Source organism: Glarea lozoyensis, assembly GCF_000409485.1.
Source record: "Glarea lozoyensis ATCC 20868 chromosome Unknown GLAREA2, whole genome shotgun sequence".
Lineage (NCBI taxonomy): Eukaryota > Fungi > Ascomycota > Leotiomycetes > Helotiales > Helotiaceae > Glarea > Glarea lozoyensis.
This window is the reverse complement of record NW_007360994.1, coordinates 1,935,007-1,954,331: the sequence shown is the minus strand read 5'-3', so window position 1 is coordinate 1,954,331 and position 19,325 is coordinate 1,935,007. Positions and strand designations below refer to the sequence as shown.

The 19,325-nt window shown below is 45.7% G+C and overlaps 7 protein-coding genes across 7 annotated transcripts; 3 read left to right on the top strand and 4 right to left on the bottom strand.

The window, feature by feature from the left end:
• Nucleotides 1–108: 108 nt before the first annotated feature.
• GLAREA_03964 (Protein kinase-like (PK-like)) lies at nt 109–4,467 on the bottom strand (the record flags this gene model as incomplete). Its single annotated transcript, XM_008084217.1, has 7 exons — nt 109–1,682; nt 1,739–2,075; nt 2,144–2,225; nt 2,287–2,318; nt 2,399–2,422; nt 2,556–3,752; nt 3,820–4,467. The coding sequence occupies 7 exons, from the start codon at nt 4,465–4,467 to the stop codon at nt 109–111; spliced, it is 3,894 nt and encodes a 1,297-aa protein (XP_008082408.1).
• Nucleotides 4,468–5,964: 1,497 nt separating this feature from the next.
• GLAREA_03963 (uncharacterized protein) lies at nt 5,965–7,302 on the top strand (the record flags this gene model as incomplete). Its single annotated transcript, XM_008084216.1, has 1 exon — nt 5,965–7,302. One exon carries the CDS (start codon nt 5,965–5,967, stop codon nt 7,300–7,302), a length of 1,338 nt encoding a protein of 445 aa, XP_008082407.1.
• Nucleotides 7,303–7,453: 151 nt separating this feature from the next.
• Nucleotides 7,454–8,980, bottom strand: GLAREA_03962 (uncharacterized protein; the record flags this gene model as incomplete). Its single annotated transcript, XM_008084215.1, has 4 exons — nt 7,454–7,564; nt 7,613–7,834; nt 7,889–8,744; nt 8,841–8,980. 4 exons carry the CDS (start codon nt 8,978–8,980, stop codon nt 7,454–7,456), a joined length of 1,329 nt encoding a protein of 442 aa, XP_008082406.1.
• Nucleotides 8,981–10,134: 1,154 nt separating this feature from the next.
• GLAREA_03961 (P-loop containing nucleoside triphosphate hydrolase) lies at nt 10,135–13,899 on the top strand (the record flags this gene model as incomplete). The annotated part of the gene is made up of 1 exon (XM_008084214.1): nt 10,135–13,899. The coding sequence occupies one exon, from the start codon at nt 10,135–10,137 to the stop codon at nt 13,897–13,899; it is 3,765 nt and encodes a 1,254-aa protein (XP_008082405.1).
• A 337-nt stretch (nt 13,900–14,236) lies between these two features.
• Nucleotides 14,237–15,472, bottom strand: GLAREA_03960 (uncharacterized protein; the record flags this gene model as incomplete). Its single annotated transcript, XM_008084213.1, has 2 exons — nt 14,237–14,930; nt 14,982–15,472. 2 exons carry the CDS (start codon nt 15,470–15,472, stop codon nt 14,237–14,239), a joined length of 1,185 nt encoding a protein of 394 aa, XP_008082404.1.
• A 700-nt stretch (nt 15,473–16,172) lies between these two features.
• On the bottom strand, nt 16,173–17,006 carry GLAREA_03959 (uncharacterized protein; the record flags this gene model as incomplete). The annotated part of the gene is made up of 1 exon (XM_008084212.1): nt 16,173–17,006. One exon carries the CDS (start codon nt 17,004–17,006, stop codon nt 16,173–16,175), a length of 834 nt encoding a protein of 277 aa, XP_008082403.1.
• A 1,448-nt stretch (nt 17,007–18,454) lies between these two features.
• Nucleotides 18,455–18,739, top strand: GLAREA_03958 (uncharacterized protein; the record flags this gene model as incomplete). Its single annotated transcript, XM_008084211.1, has 1 exon — nt 18,455–18,739. The coding sequence occupies one exon, from the start codon at nt 18,455–18,457 to the stop codon at nt 18,737–18,739; it is 285 nt and encodes a 94-aa protein (XP_008082402.1).
• Nucleotides 18,740–19,325: the final 586 nt, after the last annotated feature.

The following is a 19,325-nucleotide window of genomic DNA, read 5'->3' as shown; positions in this document are numbered from 1 at the left end:
GTTAGAATAATACCCTCCATCAAATGAGATACATTTAACCATTTTAACTTCAACCACAAATGGGTTAAAAAAAAAGTTTGAGAATGGAACGACTGAATTTCAATGCCTCTAGCGAACCTTGACCATTTTTGAGGACCCTTGATCACTCAGCTCGATGAACTTTCCCAGCATGAACCCAACGCCTACTCTTTCATAAAACCCAGCCTTCGGCGCAACCAACAGAACATAATGTCTAGCATCCGCCGACTTCACATTTTCCCTCCTTCTCCCCATGACAATACATTTCATCGACGCACCCTCTGTCCTCGGAATATCATAGATAATCATAAACTCATTAGCCTTAGCTCCCTGGAGGTCAAACCCTCTGGCAACAGAATTTAGTTCAATGCTCCCCACTTGATCTGTCGTGTGAGCTTCAGTCGGATCCGGAATCCAAGGAGAGTGAATGACATCCTTAGTCCAATCCACGCCTCCAAATGGTACATCTAGAAAGTCTATACCGCCTTGATACGCCATCCACGACCACGATGGAATAATGGTGTTCCTCTCAGGTGGAAATATGATTTTCGTCAACGTCTGCTCGTCCTTGCCGCGCTGCCACAGCAAGCTCCGCCGAAGCAAACTTTGTCCATCATCGAAGACGCCGAAGCCACCGTGTGTTTGCAGATCTGATATTAGCCGTTTCTCTAGACCTGCGATGGCGATCGGACGGTCCTCCCACCTTGTAAAACCTAAGCGAGAGTACTGCTTGTAGAGATCTTCGTAGAAGACGATTTTCTCTCCTCTGGACGTGAATTTGCTAGCAATCTTTTCGGGAAAGTTTGGGTCGCCGAGAAAGGAAGCTAGTTTACTTTGAAAATCGTTAGTTGCAGGAACATAATAAGTTGAGAGAGAGTTGTACTTCTCCATTTTTGTGAGTGTCTCGCATCTTACTCCTTCTCCGCATTCCCAGTACGTCTGCTTGTCAGTAAAGTAAATAGTGCGACGAGCCAAAACTCTCTCTTGCATCACCCAACCTCGTTTGTTTAGTGGTCCCTCGAGGACATGTTGATTAAAATCATCCAAATGCTGACAAACAAAGATTGGAGGCTGATCTTGCTTCTGAAATGTCACAAACTCTCTGCGGCTACCTTCTCGCTCGTTCAAAAACCCATCAGATTGTCCATGCGCACTACTCGCAGCCAAAACACAGTAAGCCGAACTAAATACCTTTTCCATATGTTTAGACTCCTGCTCGAAATCTCCATTATCGGTTTCGTCTCTCTGAATAATACAGATCGAGTCTATCCACAGATACTGGACACCTAATTCTCTGGTGACTTGCACGGCATCTCTCAAGGTCGCTGTGAGGTCTGTTATTTTGAAACCTGCTTTGAAAGATGTCACATTTTTGCGAAAAGTTTGGAAGAATGGCGGTTTGGTGCCCCAGGGGTGAGATAGAGCGATGTATTTGAGAGAATCGGTTGACTGGGTTTCGTAAAGTCGAACGGTGTCGCAATCGCTTTGGCCTACATCGATCAGTCTTGTAGGTACGAATTCAACCTTGGATGGTTGGCATTTCAGTTTTTGATGGCCTTGGTCGCAGCTTTTAAGCCAGTGGCGGAGAATCTGAAAATGGGACTCGCTCCGAGCGCCAGACAATTGTGGAAATCCAATTTGGATCGGCACCGTAGTACTCAACTCTTTTGTTACTTGTTGTCAGTGGCCGGTCTATTTGAGTGTCTAGCTGAAAGCTTACCTGGACTCCGACAGATAGATAGAGCAGGCGCATTGCTGTCATTCATTCTCAACGTTGAGTCAACCTTTTCGAACGAGACGGATTTATAGTCTTCCCGATTAATATGTTTCGCGACATTCCACCTCAACTTACAAAAGTCACAGGTAGCAACATTGTCTTCGAATTCTGACCATGTGTCCTGGATATGAAGCGTTGGTGCACATAAATCAATACTCGCGCACTTACCGCAGAGACGCGAGGGGGAATAAGCATTAGGTGGTACGACTGAAAGATCCATTTTTTGAAGCAAGTTACGTGCGAAGCCGTTGTCGACTGGATAAGTCCAGTCATTGGACAACTATGAGCAAAGTTAGGAGAATCTGTTCGAAAGGACAATAAGAGATCCTAAGTTTCAAGAAGTCATACCTCCTGTGAGATGTTAGTAATCTTGAGCTGCAGTTCAGGGATTACTAAAACCCTTGAGATATGATATACTGACATGAACGCGCTAGAAGTGTGTTAGCTAACCATCAGCTTCGTTTTGATTTGTAAAAAAGGGGTAAACTTACAGACTATATCGATGTTGATTGTGATTAGTATTCTATTGCAAAGTTAACTTCAAGCAGCACAGCTTACATACTGCAAGAAATGTGTTAGCTGTAAACTTTTCTCGTTCCTTACAGAGGTTGCTCCTACATCTTGCATCTGATTGCAATGTTAGCATTTTTTACGCCATTTTGTAGATACGAGCTTTGAGAAAGAACGAAGCAAATGAGTTATTATTCTTGTAGTATCCACGCCAAATATGAGGAAATTTTTTTACCGAACTTAAACATACATTTTGATTGGGGTTCGATACAGGTGTCGGACCCTTTTGACCACGTTGTGGTCTCCAGCTTGGGGATAAACCCGAAGGAAGACTTTCTTCAGTAACAATTTTCGGTATAACTCTGGCCTGAGGAAGTCTTGTCCGACTACTACCTGTAAACCAATAGCTCTCGTTCTCTGCATTTGCACCTTTCAGAATGTCATCCAGCGCGTCGACAAATCCCTTGGCACTGGTGCGATGCTTTATTCTTGTCGGATGAACTGTCCTCGCTTCTGAATAATTGTGATTATCATTGGTACCTTCGACAGAAACATTGTTTAGATCCATGAATGATGGGGTTCGCTCCGGGAGTTTAATAACGAGGAGGTCATTTTTGATAATTTCGAGTAGATCTCCCAAGGCCGTGTCCTTTGCGCACTCTGGGTCTGCGGAGAGACGGTCCAAACAAGCTTGGACAGCAGGATGTATGCTGGCCACTAGCCCAGGAGGGGTGTTTTGATACTCGATCTTCTCCACCTCGAAAAAGGCGCAGGGCTCATCCAGCTTTCCTTTGATGCTTGTAGTAAACTTTTTGAGTTCTTCATATCCATAAAGAACCCAGACCATAAATTCCAGAGTCACACACCCCATCGACCAAATATCATACAGCCGAGAACTTGATGACAGCTGGTTGGTAACAGATTCAGGAGGCTGATAGGCCTGAGTCGCGTAGGCCTTACCTCCAGTCCGTTCTCGAAGACGGGTGGCTACTGAATGATGTTTTGCTGAACCAAGGTCGGAAATCTTGAACGTTCCCATCCGTGACTTTTTCGGGTCGGGAAAGTTGAGAATATTTTCAGGCTTGATGTCGCCATGGCGATAATGATACTGGTCTCTGTACCCATGCAATTTCTCGAGAGCCTCTGCCATGCCACGAATCTGCTCGATGATGTCTTTGACCAAATCTGCTGTCAGATTCGGCTTCGGGTTGTGTTCCCAGTAGTCTCGCAGATTTCCTCCATCGGCCCACAGGAACATCAGAAATCGCTGATTACCTCTAATTATTGCAGCAATTCGCTGAATGAGATGAGGATGTTTGAGGTCGCTGATCTCATTCAGCGTATTAACTTCAGAATTCCATACTTCATCTGCGTCTTTCCAAAGTTCTTCGTTATTCACAGGAATGACAAACTCCTTGATAGCGAGATTGGCTAGTGTACCGTCAGGCTGATAAGGAGGTTAGAACCAGAGCGCTTTAAGCACTATGTACATCAGAGTTCGAGACAGGTCTTACATTATGTATTGCATTTGTCTGGTGAGCTGGATGAATTTTAATCATGAACACCTGACCAAACGCCCCTTCTTTCGCCCAACTACTTTTTGCAGTAAAGGGCAGGATGTGGCTAGGTAAGAGATCAACTTTGAAGTTTTCTTGTGAGAAGACAGGAGCTATGAATTTCCATTGTTCTTGGAGGAAGCTGTATTTTCTCGTTTTCGACCAACAAGAAGAGTCACCGAGCACTGACTCCGTTAAAGGTAAAGAAGCGTCGCAGACCTTAAGAGTCCTGAATCGATTCATGGCCAACGCCAAGTCGTGCCCATGCAAACCACTAACAACAGAAATCGCGAACAGTTTCTTTGCTTGTTGATAGACGAAGTCAACAATTTTCTTTTTCATGCGGTTTCCCGGCAGGTCTAAGTTCAAATCTTCAGGTTCTAATATATCCTTCTCATCCAGCTCTTGGACAATGGCCTCTAATGTTACCAGTGTTCCGATGTATCCAGCCGGTAAAAACTGTTTCTCTTCCGGATCATACCTGCTCGTGGCATAACTCTCTATAATTTGGTCCGATAACTTGGGTGTAACTTCACTCGGGATGCTGGGGACTGGCTGCTCCGAGTCCGAATCGGCCATCTCTGCCCAATTGACTTTTGAAACCATCGTCGAAACTGTTGTCGTTTCCGTCGGTAGGTTGCGTGTTATTTTAAAGCGCAATTTGATGTACCTTTTGTACTGAATGAGCGGGTGTAAGGCGCGAGGTAACCTGGTCTAGACGGCGAGGGACCAAGCCTAAGTCCTAATCGCAGAGAAAGAGCCTCAAGCTGATTGAAGAAATGGCGCCATCTCTTATGCACGCTGCAGGATCATTCGCGCGGGGTGAGCGGACGCTTTTTCCAAGGAAAAAGTAAAGTGATGGCTACAGGCTCTCATGCAAGACCGACAGGGTTGCACATGCAACACTAACTCTTATCTGTCATGGAGTAAGCGATGGAACTGATTTACTGGCAGAGATCTACCAATTGCCTTGGAAGTAGGATATTCTGTGGGGCCTGATTCGATTTTGCTTCTGCTGGTACTCGGGTAGCCGCTTGTTCCTTACCACCAGTCGCACAAAGGGCCTGGTCAACAATACCATTGCAGCGAACAATTGGTTTTCAAAGGTAGTGGCAGTCAGCCTTGATCACGGTCATTTCCAATTCCGGAATAATTAAATTCTAGTATTGCGGGGATTTTGGTTCGTTGTTGAACGAGAGTTTTGTTGGCCCTCTCTTAATTGGAGTCTAATGCCGTCTAGAGTAACCCGTGTAGGCAACTAATTTCGATGATACGATTCCATCTTCTGAGGATATCTTTTGCTTTTCTAAAATGAATTAGCTGTCGCATTTCTCGTGATTTAGAAGAAATAATATATTACCTGAAGCATTCAACGAGTCGTTATCTGAAGGATGATTCCCGCTGTCCCGTGGATAGCTTTATCTTTGGACGTCTTGTGAGATTTCGTGCGCAATTCAAAAGTAGCGGTTACAGAAGCTCAATCCGTTTAAGGACAACCTCTATCCAGCAGACATCGAAGAGCAGTTACGAAGCAGGCCGTCCTCGTACAAGGCTGGCAGTAGCCCAATCACTCTCCACTTTGAGATGAGGCTCCCACATTCGCCATAGGGTTCCGCCCAGAAAACGACAGCGGAATATTGCGCTCTGTACCACAACGGCACGGGACTCTGCTGACCAAGATCAAATGGCCCATTGGCCAAGTTTCCAACCGGCAGAGTTTCTGGCAATACTTCCTTCCTTGTAATCATTTGCTGGTGTCCAAATCGAGGCACGGTGGCTGGCGCCACAAGGAATCTGCCGTGAAGCGGAATTAGCCTTGCAACCTAATTATAGGCTTCAGCACAAGGCTGCGATTCAATTGCAGCTGCTTCATGTTACAGTACAGATTCGGACAGGTGAGTTTTGATGAGAGATCTGCGAAAGATGCAGCCTTCGCAGGTGCTGGGCATTGGAGTGCGAGAATGGTGGAATGTTTAAGCTTGGAGCTTTTGCTTTTGACGGATAGATATGAATTTGGCAAACATATCGCAATATTGTCGAAATGTATGTTGTTTCCATCGATGGCCTGAGTCTGGCTAATGATACTTGTAGATACGTTGAAATATGGCGGGATATGGTGACAGAAATTCAGCATCTGGAGCCTCTGATCAATTTTCCGGACCCAGCACAAGTGAGGAGTCGATGACCCTATCTCACGTAAGAAAAGGAATTGCTGAGAATAAGTTGAAATTGTCTCATGCAAGAGAACAGATTACCGATATGAATTTGAAGATGGAAAAAAGAACGGAGGAAGTGCAGCAAATGAAGGTTGCGAAGGACTCAAATGCTTCGGACTACCAAACCATGGTACAGGCTTCATTGAAACTCAACGACGATATCAAAAACACAATCTCAAGACTCGAAACTGAACGAGAAAACAGTAAAGATGTCGTTGACAAGGCTTTGAAGGATATGATGAAGGCGCAACAAGATGCGGAAAGCGAAAGGCAACATGTGACGGTGCTCGAAAACGAGCTTGGCAAGATACGACGTAAAGAGAAAGATCTGAACTCAGAGTTGCAACAAGTCAGACATGATTGGCATACCAAGGAGGCCGTATACGTGGAGGTAAACCAAAAACTGAAGACAGAGCTCCAGGACCTACGTAAGGATCAAGCTCACGCGGCGCATCAAATGCTTGTGCAGGACATTGCAACAATGGCACCAGCCGCAAGAGACCAGATGACAAAGAGACTGTGGTGGATGGTGCAACAATTAAGTACGGAAGTACTAACAAAAGTGATGCCATATGCTGTGACCACAGTTGCGAGGGAATCTGTAGCACAAGTCCTGGCTAGCGAGCGCGCGGCGGACAACCAGAGACTAGTTGAAGCACAATCAAAGCTGAAGAAATCTATCGAAGACCTTCTGAGCCGAGAGTTGAATGCTAAAGATGCGACAATTGCAGAAATACAAAACTCCTTAAATCTCGCACAGGAAAGAGAGACCAGCCTGCAGCAACAGCTGGATACGATGACGGATGAGCGCAATCGGTTGGAACCTCAGTCACAGCAGCTCCAAGCAGCGCACGCGATGGTATTGGATCAACTGAAAGCCCGGTTGCAACGGGTTCAAGAGGCGCACGTGGCGGAACTCATTCGATTGAAAGCACAGTTTGAGAAGCTCCGAGTAGTACACGAGGCAAAACTAGCTCAACTAATAGACCAAACTAATGCGAACATTCAAGCGCAGAATCATGCTGAACTTCAGCAATTGACTCAACGACACACGGCAGAGCTGAAGGAACATCAACCAACTTGTGAATTTTTCAGGAAGAATAGCGAGCGCTTGTCGAAAGAAGCTTCGAATAATTTGGCACTTATAAGACGACTGGAGATTGATTTGGTTGCAAAAGATCAAGTAATTGTACAGCTGGGTGGAAGTCGGAGAGGACAAGATTAGCAGTAGGAAATAATGCGAATTTGGGACGACTTTACCAATGTGTGCCACTCGATGTTCCAATTGGCATGCTGAATTGGGTCCGAGTAAATTAAGAGATGAAGTGCATAGTCTGGGTGTATTCTGCATTAATCTAGATGGAAGCACTAACTTTCTAATTATTTCTAATCAATTTATACAATTTAGGAGCCATGACTAGATAGCACCATCCGGATGGTATGCCGAGGAAAACGAAAATGATTAATCTAAGTGCTTCGATTGATAACTAGAAACTTTGTTAGACAGATTCCGTAAGTACATCAAATAGACTTACAGATTCGGCACGCGAAGTGAAATACGCTAACGCTATACCATCTGGGATCGCGCAAAGAAGGTACAAAGGCATTAGGGGCGCATAGAAAATACTCAATGCACCGACAGATGCTGTCGCAAGAGTGAAGTACAGAACCTGAATCTGCATATCTATGCCGTAACCGAAGAAGATAATAAAGGTAATTCGCCAAAGAGTCAAGGCAATAAGGATTACATAGATTATCTGCGTAACTCGTTAGCTTATTTAGAGCAGTCGAATGGACCACAATAACCATACACAAAGGATTGCTTGCCAAAGGATACCACAGAATGTGGCCTCTGACCTTGCTGAAAAGTGCTGATTATTTGTCCGGTATCCATATTGCGCGGGGGGAGCAGTGGGCGTGGCATTCAAAGGCACATATCGTGCCGGTGCAGCCCTTTGCGGAAGTCGAGCTGCTTGTCTGCTATTCTCGAGCAAACGCCCCGTTTCAGGGAGTTTTACAGAACTTGCTGCTTTGTTCCTCGCTTTTTCATCGTTTAGTAGTTGAGTGAGAGGATCATGTTCGCAATTCGGATCCAGCTGTGTCGAACAACTCATATACCAATGCTGGATGTCAAATGTCCGAGGATCCCTAGTATCCTTAGTCACTAGATGTGCTTTCTTTGAGGCTTCCAGAGCGGAATATTCGTTGTTTCCACGACCAGCAAATGAGCAGTTCCAAGCAACCCAATGATCCGAGAATAGTCGTAGCGGAGAACCGACTGGAGCGTGTCTCTCGACATACGCCCACGGCCCTTCAATCGCCAAAGCGCATGTTTGAATAAACTTCGAGAGCGCGAATCTTTGAAATTCGGCTGCCTGTAGTTTCAGTCCCAACACCCATGCGCAAGCAGCTTTCGAAGTCCATGGCTCCGAAGCGATAGTTTGGGTTGGATCGTACGTCGCTGGCTTTTCTTGGTCAATAATCCATTTTGCAAACATGGCAAAGATACTTGGATCATCCTCAGGTAAATATAAATCAGATCCAATGGTGGATAGTCGTGCAAAGTATTTCGAAGCGATGCACAGCGCATCCTTTGGAACAAGGAAGTCCTTTTGGGTCTGGTCAGAACCCACCGTAATCCGTACAGGTTGTGACGGATTTAAAACTCTGAAGACTCAACAGTCAGCTCTTTCCGTCAGAGACGGGTTACTTTCCACAGATACCTAAATCTTTTACATGTTTATTAGGAAGGGGAAAACGTACTGTGGCGGCGAATACCGTGGTGATACTGCTTTCAGAGGAAGCTCTACCCAAGAAAGACCATCATCCTTCCCACGACTCTCAATATCCAACTTGGAGTTTCGAGAAGCCCATAGCCCTCGGTTATGGGCCAATATTGGCATTGGAAACAGCTCTTGCAGTTCTCATTTGCTCACTGAGCTCGTGAATCCGACGAGATCGTTGAAATTGAGACCAAGCTTCTAGATTCTCGAGCTCGTAGCCCCTCAGATATGAAAGAAAGGAAGATTTCCATAATTCAGCCTCGTCCATTGAGGACGGCACGGTTTCCTTTACCATCGCTATGGCGGCCACTCATCGATGCTTAGCGGCTCGCTGTAAGAGCGTGGAGCCAACAAGCCAATATTTGCGATGGGTCAATTCCGGGCGCTTGGACCACCTAATTTAACTAGCCGCAAACTCAACTTCGACCACAAAGAAGGATCCTTCATTCTAATTATAAGTCAAGGAAAGCCTCATTTTCGCATTTCTCATGTCTTGTCGCCGGTGTTCAGTCCGCATTCTGCACACCTATGCTTTGAAGTCCAATATTCTACGAGTTGGGTGGCCCCATATTCCTATTGCAGGACCAAAACCATTTTCGCCACGCCACAATGCGCTGTTTCCCTTGTCATGGCAGCCCGTTCAGCGGGTTCCATATGATGGCCGGGATAAATAAGGCTCTCAACCTCTTGTGTTACTGTAATCTTTCTTCCATTGGGGGCATTTGATATGCTTTTCTGGAACTTATGCAAGAGTGCTGGCAATGTCACACTTATTATTTCAAAGTCCCCCATGGCAAGGCACACCGCATTCAGAAGATTTCGGCAGAGGGCTTTATTGGACTTTCACCAGAGCTAATCTAGTGGAGGGCAGCGCTATCTGTGGCTTTTCTGTTTCATTAGGCCTCGATGCGGTAGGTAGGCTAGATTCAAGTTGAGTTGCTTTTTGAGCCTCACCCCGATGCTCAAGGAGAGATTTCATTCCAGGTCTCCCTATAAGCCTTGCGTGTAGCCCGGGCGAGAAAACTGAATGTCCACATATCAATGTCTACATATCATTAGCCACCGCTATCGACATATAGCGAGGCACTTTGTACGGTGATCACCACCCACGGCTGAACAACCCTTTGTCACACGGTGTCCAGCTCCCGAATCTTCGAAGACTTTCGAGACCAGAGACGACAATCGACCCTTTAACTTCCTCGTTTGAGTTTCGAGAATATTGCGAGGTGCCAGACATCAAGACTTGCGGTTGGTTGTCTGATATTTCGCTCCAAATGTCTAGTCCCATGACCCAGCGGACGGCACTTGGCCAAAATGCGACAATCGGTGCATTGTATGATGCTCGGAGAGATGAGTTTCTTCCTAGAACGTTATTCAACAGCTCATTACCAGACGATGCTGTACTTATGGGAGGTGCCACTAAGACCACTGTTCACCTCAGTAATATGGATACCTACAAGGAGAAGTTTGACGACTTAGGGATCACTTCTGAGTTAGCTGCTAGCATTTTGTCCGGAATCGTCGTTGTCGGAGGCTCTGGTCATTATTTGACCGAACAGCGCATGAGCAACAACACCCTGCAAGCTGCCATCAACTTCAAGGTCTCAACTGTTCACGAGAAGCTTAACCTAATGAGTCCAAGCCTAAGGACAAACTTAGCCATTACATCTGTCTCAAACAATGAAGCTACTCACGTGGTCACGGAGATCGAGTATGGCGCTCAAAGCTTTATAACTGCCCAGTGTCAATCACCCGACGGCCGAAATGATGGGCAGCTACAAGCACAATTCCGAGCTGATGTTGATGCCTTTAAACAGCAACTTGAAGCTTCATTCATACACGCGAATGGAACCCCTCGTTCATACCCAGGATCACGGCTTCCGCTCACTATCAGCGCGTACGCAGACATGTTATCAGACAACGGTATCGCTATCCAGGACTTTGAAGAAGCATCCAGGTTCCTCGGTCTAATACCTGACCATATCAAGCAACAAAACAATGGGAAGGGCCACCCCATAATCTACACTCTGGTTCCAATTGCAATGTTGCCCTTGTTTCTTCCAATCACCGTTAATTCAGGATCTAATTATCCGCCACCCAGTGTTGACTGTCTTCAGCAATTTGTTACTCTCTTTGATCAACTGGCGGAGTCTCAGCGCAGGATGAACGACTACGAATCATACGTCGCTCGAAACAAGCTCTACCTTCCAGAAGCTCATGTACGGCTGGTTTCTGACCGCATTGCTAGTTTTCTTGCTGCGCAAACCAAGCTAAGGTCGGATTACGCTAGGGTCCTCCAGAACGTTAGAAGCGGACTCGATGAACCCGCACGCTTGTGGGACTTACTCAAGTCATCCGATATGGAAGACTGTAAGCCTCAAAGTGTGAAAGACCTGGTCGAAACGCATCGACAAAAGGTGGATTTTATTACTGAAATGGTTCTGGCAGGTGCTACATACATTGGCTACAATCACCTCGATGAGAAAATCGAAATTTCCCGCTATCACAAGGATGATGTTTATATTTTTTCGTTCAACGAGACATCGATGAAAGATCCAAAAATATTGGATGGCAACAAGCAGCTTTTGCTCGAAATACTTCAAGATCACAGTCACAGATCATATGTTGCTATCGTTGACTACGATGCTAAGGGCAAGAGTCTAGAAGCGTGCCGCACATCTCAGTATCGAGACGGTAAAGAGGTCACGGGAGATATGTTGGAGCATAGACTCTTTATGGCCGAAAAGTCCTTCGCCCGGTATTCTCAAAAATCGCTCGATACCAAAGTTGTCCAGAAGCCGCTTCAGCGTCGTTTTGTCAAGATCGCGTGTCCTGGCAATAACTGCAATGCCAATGAAGTTCTTGACTGGATCTGCTTTCAGTGCCATGCTCCAGTCGAATTTGGGTTTTCTGATGCCTATATGTATTGCGATTGTGGTAGGAGTCTTTTCACTAGCTATGACTTTCGTTGCAGTGGTGCAAAGCACGGCGAACAGTATGTTAGGTATGAGAAGGATGTACTTCAAGTTATGCTCAAATCTCTCACTTCGGACGACAATCTCAACATACTGATATTGGGAGAGACCGGAGTAGGGAAATCGACATTTATCAACGCATTCGTCAATTATTTGTCTTACGAGACGCTGCCAGACGCCATGAAGGCTGATGGTCTGAATTGGGTCATTCCTTGTTCTTTCTCGACCCAGAAAATGGATAGGAATGACCCTAATAGTAAAATTGAACAAATAAAAGTGAAGGTTGGATCTAGAGATGACGAGCAAGATGGCGCCAAGGGTGCTTCGGCCACTCAGCAGACTACCGTTTATCCAGTGACTATCGGCACGCGAACAATTCGTCTAATTGATACACCAGGTATTGGCGACACACGGGGTCTGGAATACGATCAAAAGAATATGGCTGATATTCTCAACACTTTGAGCAGCTACGAGGAGCTTCATGGTATATTGATACTGCTTAAGTCCAACAACGCTCGTTTGACCACCATGTTTAGCTTCTGTGTTACTGAGCTACTGACTCACCTACATCGCGATTCAGCAAGAAACATGGCTTTTGGCTTCACCAACACTCGAATCTCCAATTATACTCCTGGTGATACGTTTGGATCGCTCGAAACTTTACTGGGGAGACATCCTAACGTTGGCTTGGAGCTTACTATGAGCACCACTTACTGTTTCGACTCTGAGAGCTTTCGGTACTTGGCTGCTTACAAAAATGGTGTGTTCATGGAAAATGAAGAGGATTTCAAGCGCTCTTGGGAACATTCTCGAGCAGAAGCAACGCGCTTACTCGAGCATTTTGAATCTCACCCTCCTCACCTAGTCAAGAGCACAATCAGCTTGAATAGCACAAGAGAGCTGATCTCTCAGATGACCGTGCCGATGGCAGAAATCTCTCAGCTAATTAACACGAACATATCTCTGGTTCAAGATCACAAGAAAGCCCTTGGAGATGAACGTCTCAAAGGGGATGCTCTTCGGAAGCGCCTCCAAATCCAGAAAGTCCAATTCGTCACGCATATACTTGATCAACCGAGAACCGTCTGCACTGAGGCCGCTTGCACCGAATGTAGAGACGACGGTAATCAGGAATCAAAGAACCTCACAATCTACAAAACCCACTGTCACGCACCTTGTTATCTCGAAAACGTCAAGTGCGATACAAAGGCAGATCCAGGGCTAGTTGATTGTGCGGCTTTCTCTAATGGTTACTGCAATGGTTGCGGCCATAATTGGCAACAACACATGCACGTGTTGTACGAGCTTCACGAGCAAACTGGCATTGTCAAGGATCTTGAGATTGAGAAACAATTGAATGATCATGCCGACGATTTGACTATCAGACAAGCTGCGACATACAAGGCAGAAAAGTTGATCAACGAGTATGAAGGCGAGCATGCACAGATTCAAAAAGCAGCAGCTCAGTTTGGGCTCTTCCTCAAAAAGTACTCTATCACGCCATATAATGATGCGACCCTCGACTACCTAGATGTTCTCATCAAGGAAGAAAATGGCAAAGTTCAAGCTGGAGGCAACACACGGAAGCTCGACACCTTAAAGAAAGATCGTGCCAAGCATGTCGAAATCATCAAAGTATTGACCGAGAGCATGAAATCGGACCCCAATTGCCGTTTGTTGGATGAGCACGGAGTCAATCAACTCGTGACAGATCTCTACAGTCTGCCACATTTTGGTCGGAATCTCAAGAGTGTTAAGCGCAGTATCACTGCCGCTCATGAAGCAACGTATCGCGAACGGCCTTATCGCGTCAAGGGTTCTCGCGGACATATGCGAACTTCAAATCACCGACACCAAGGTCATCATGCCCGTCCGCTCGCCTTACCTTCTAGGCCCAATATTTCGGCTCATGCTCAGGGCGCGAAATCGTCAATGCAGGATATGTTCAGTGGAATGAATCGTATTATTACTCGACCGACGAAAAATTTCAATGCCCCTCTTCGCTCGGGGAGTGTTTCTACGGCTGGCTCATATGTGCAAAGAATGTTTAATAAGAACGCGTAAATAAATGTCCTTATCTCGATATCTCATGGTACGAAGAGTTATTGGGTTTTCACTCTCCTTGTTAAATGTACGATCTTCTGTTCGTGGTGGGCAGATTAATACCTCGCTTCGCCCTAATTTACGAGCCAGCAAGAAGGGATTTTGATTTACGAATGTGGGATGGAAAAATGTCCGGCTATTTCCTTGTTCCTTTACAGTTCAACAATAATCGTATAATATGTTTCAACATGTAGCTCAGATGTAAATGATCACTGCTATTTCTCTCCGCGCTAGACCACACTGCAAACAGCTGGTGTCATAAATCTCAACAGATTTACTTCCCTGTCCGTCCATCATATTAGTTCTTCCCCGACAGAGCCATCCTTGCTTTTCTTTTCCTATCCTGCTCCAATTTCTGGTCAAATTTGATGATAGTTTTCTTGACCACGTACACCGCCACCACAGGAGGAACCAGAATAATAGCAACAAGATGTGCCGGAATCTGCACATATAGCTTCGCTTGATCAAAAGATCCCACTCCCACGATCCCGCGGACAGACCTCCAATTATTATCACCAAGTACCTCTCTTCTCTCAATGGGAAATGGTAAGCTCTTCTCGCCAACTTTCGCACCAACAAGCCCATCTCCTTCCTTCCAATCTTCAACTGCAGGCAACTCCAAAATACAGTTGTTATCCCGCACTTTAATCCCACTTAGCGGCTTCAACAACCGCCATTCATTGAGGTCATTCCCCATATCCTTGAATAACCGAATTCGTAAATCCTGTAAGCCTTGCATGTTCTTTATGATCTTGCAACAGCGTAGCCACTGTTTTTCCCTACCCTGAAGCTTGCGAACAGTCCAGCCGAGCGCCGTTTGCTTAGGGGGATTCATCATATACTTTGGTAGTCGCCAAGACCAGATAATCTGCAGTTTTCTGATCATATTCAATCTCACCATCGGCACTGTAGTGAAAAACTCATAAACCGCAGCCGGATGATCAACTTGAAATGCAAAAGTCGTGTAAAGCAAATCAATAGTCTCCGCGTACCTAAATCCGTCAGCAACATAAACTGCTTTGAGATTAGAGATTCAAACTTACATCCTCCGGCAAACAACAAACATAGCCAATTTATCCTCACACACCTCCATCCGTTTCTCCCACCTCATATCCACCCTCCGATTCAAAAACTTCCAATACCCATTCGCGCACTCCAAACACGCATCGGGAAACACCCCATACGTCTCCAACCCCAACCGCGTCCGCGTCCGAACCGACGGCGCCGGTTGTTCAGCCTCCCACTCCTCCTGCGTTCGCTCCACGGCCACACATGGTATAGCAGTCAAATACCCCGGTCCGGTTTTCTCGCGCCGGAAATGCGTGGAGCGGTGGATGTGGATTTTGGTGCCCCAGTTCCAGGAGGAGATTACTTCGTGGTAGATTTGGAGGCGGATTTCGGGGGGGAGCGCGAATAGGAGACAGGGGGTTTGGGTGAGGGTTTTGCGGAGGGGTGGGGTGAGGGGACGGCGGGGAAGGGTGCCGTCTTTGGAGGGGAGGTTCAGGAGGGCTTTTAGGTTGGGAAGGGGAGACATGATGGTTTTGAGATGTTGAGATGCATTTGATTGATAGGTTTGGTCATTCGGCGGGTATTTATTGAAAGGCTGGAATTGGGGTTGATGAGGAGTGAGCTGATGTGGAATCAACGATGTCGCGGGAGTTTCCCGCTCGTCGCTTAATTCGCTGGGACGGATTCAGCTGTTCCTTCGTTATTTGGCGGTGATTGCTGAGACATAATCAAAGCCGTCATGGCGTGTACGCGTCGGAAAGTCCGTACAAGTTCACCTGAAATATTAAAAATATCTCCTCACGCATTTCACCTCTTAGACAGAAAGTGGGTCTTTATAAGCATACTTCCAAGTGGGTTATTCCCGTGACTAGCTCCCGTCGGTACTTGTAGTTCCCGCTGTCACAATAAGTTGGGGTGAAAGGCCTGCCAGGGACAAATATCACGTGCAGCTTGGTAATACTGACAAATACAGTAGGGCTATAAACATTTGCTCTTTACTGAGTTACAACCTGAAAGCAGTAAAATAGGCTCGTATCATTGATACGAGAGTTCAATCCCCCTTCGAGAATCTCTTGTCCAGCTTCATTTCTGAAAATGTCCACGCAACAATCCTCCGGCCAACATCGTAATAAACAGCTTCCAAAATACTCCTTCCAAGCCCCAACCAACAATCAACTTAAACCACGACAAGATAAAGACGAAGCCCACGATACCATATAGAATAGCTAAGTTCTCTTTATTCCGACGGCTTTCGCTGCTCTTTCTCTGCTCTTTCTCTGTGGAGGCAATCGACCGACATGGTGGAAGCATGTATCCTTTACGTCTGGCATGTTAACCCAAACATACGGTTGAGAGGAGCATCCTAATTCCCCTTCAAAAACGATGGGATAGAGCGCGTGATCAAGCGTGAAACTGTCAGGTATACGATATTCATGAGCGGAAGGCATGAGGATATGTATAGTCGCCTCCTTGCTGATCTTTTTCCTTGTCTGTTCAATATACATCCGGAGGGATTTAAGGTCGTGAGTTTTGCGCACTATGTTGGGTACAGGCGGAGCCTGCTCGAGGAGAGTTTCAAAAGATGCGTACCAGTCTGTCCTTGGATGATAGATGAGGAAGTGGTCGGCAAAAAACCCCCATGATTCCGATACTGATCGCTTCTCGCGATCGGCCCGGATTTTGGCAACGGCGAAATCATAGACGTGCTGGGCAAAAAAATTTTGATAGTGTTGCGATATGATCGTTTCATTGGTCTCGGCAACTTTTTGGAGCTTATCGTAAGTCTCGAGCCTTAATTTCTCAAGGTGGTGAAGAGTTTGGACCCCGCCCGCAGTCAAGCAAACTGCACAGATGAGAAGGGCGACCAAAGTAAACGAGATCAGTATTGCTGCAATAGCCGAGGCGGGGGAAGTCAAAAGTTCATATATTTTGGTGATAGAAGCCAAACCACCATCAGCTTTGGGCCCTAAGATCGAAGATCCCATAGTCAAAAGTTCATATATTTTGGTGATAGAAGCCAAACCACTATCAGCTTTGGGCCCTAAGATCGAAGATCCCATTTTGATCTGCTGTTGAGGTGGAAACTCCGCGGACTGTTTGATGGGTGTAGTGCAACCGTAACGTGCAATTGGGAGAGTTCTGGCATAGAACGACGATAATTGACAAGTTATGGGTGCAAATTGATTGTATTGTAAGACTGAACCCCTCTCAGAGTGAAGCTCTGAGTGCATATACTAATTAGCATGGTCACGTGTGCCCCGCAATAATGGGTCAAAAGCGTTTGATAGGTCGAAGGTAAGCGGGGAAGGCGGCCTGATCGCTAAGGTATTGTCAACATGCTGCATCTGCTGCTATACCAGGCAAGAAGCTCTCACTTCTCAGGTTATGGTTCCGGTTTCGAGACCACATATCTCTTCATCTTAAATAGCCCTTGTAATTTCGACTCGATTTCCATGGCCTTGTGTGCTACAGAAGTTTAGGAAATCAAAAATTAAATATTGACAACTACACAAAATAGGGGTTTTGAAGTTGTTAATGGACCTCTGCATATCTAATTGGCTCTGTCGTAATATCCAACCATTCAATCGTATCGTAAGCGGGTCTCAGAAACCGCCACCACCACAACTCGAACTTAGACATGACTTCGATCCGTAACAACAAGCATCAATTACCTTCAGCTAACGAGGCCGTTGTTTTTCTTCTCCGACCCCCCTAGGTGTACAGACCATAATTTCCCCCTTTTTTCAAAACAATCACATCAACACCCTCTTTTGAATAATTAATTACTCAACCACCACAACCTCAAAATGGATGCACCAGCTACTCAAACACCTGCTTCGACCCCTCAAAAACCTTAAAAAAGGGGCAGCCAAAAGAGCCCAAGACCGACCGTACAGAAGTCGATACTCCGATGCGAAAACATGTGATCGATTTATTCAAAATGAAGGAGTGGTCGAAACACAAGATTAGTCGGGAAGAGAATATACCACGATCTACAGTGATTAATATAATAGCTCGCGGAGAAGAAGATAAGACAATACTTCGTACGGCACGGCCGCAAAGGGGCAAATACTATAAGATCTCGACGGAGAAGGTACTCGAGATAGAGAGAGATATGGACGGGAGCTGGGGCAAGAGCTCAATGACTTCGGAAGAGATAATCGACGAGTACGACCTTAATTGTTGGCCGAAGACTTTGTTAAATGCCTTTAGAAGAGTAGGAGTTGGGCACTTTTGGGCGGCACAAGATAAATTCTTAACTCAAAAGAATAAGGACGAAAGGAAGGAGTATTGCCATCAACAACACGAGGTCAAGAAACGGCGTCTCCCTTATTAGAAGAAAGTACTCTTTTCGGACGCCTCCCACTTTGCCGTTAATCAAACAAAGAAGAGAAAGGTCTGGCGCCGAAGAGGACGAGATCCTAAGACGAAACAACTTCACCGAACTCGTCTCGATAAAACCTAGAAAAGAAAGGGGGTTCAAAAGGTCTCAACAAGTGTCGCGGCAATGGTTGGATGGAACTTTAAATCGGAGCTTGTAGTTATACCTCGCCATATCGATGGCGACGATTATATTAAGTACTTTCTTGAGCCTATCGTTAAGCCATTCTTTGATAAACAGCGCGCCGAAGGGGTTTTTGATTGGGTTTTTGAGGAAGATAATAAGGGGGCTCACGGCACGAAATCTACTCTTAATGCGCCAAACAACTTCAAGAATAATCACCGGATTACACAGATGAGACCAGGACAGCCAGGGAATAGTGGAGATCTCTTACCGATTAAGAATGTTTAGAGAATCCTAAAGCAAAGGGTTAAGAAGAGGAAACCTACTACCCAAGCCCAGCTTCGGCAATTTATATTCGAGGAGTGGGATAAGATTACTATTACGGAGATCAATAAGTATATCCTCACAATGGAAGATAGAATGAAAGAGTGTTTAGATAGAGACGGCAATGTAACTACTTTTTAATCTTGAATTAATTGTCATTTATTTTGGGTGTAGTATAGTAGTAATTTTGATGTTCCGGCATTTCATCGGGTGAAGGGGGTCGGAGAAGAAAAACAACGGCCTCGTAAGCACAAATAAGACGTATCTCAGAACAAACTTGATCTCGACGATATACCAACCTCCTCCGCACAATTCGTAGCAATTTGTTATGTTCTACAATGCCCCCTCAGTTTGATAAGCGGCATCACCCAGTACAGTGCAGTAGGAAACTCGGGATCAAAACGTCAATACTAAAACCTTTTCAAAAGTCGATGAGTCTGGATCGACAAAGCAGTTGTCTTTTCTTTCGCTTCCCCTTAGAATTACGGCTCGAAATATATGAGTTGCTGGTCCTTTCTTGGAACTTGAACAGCAATATTCACATCTTGCA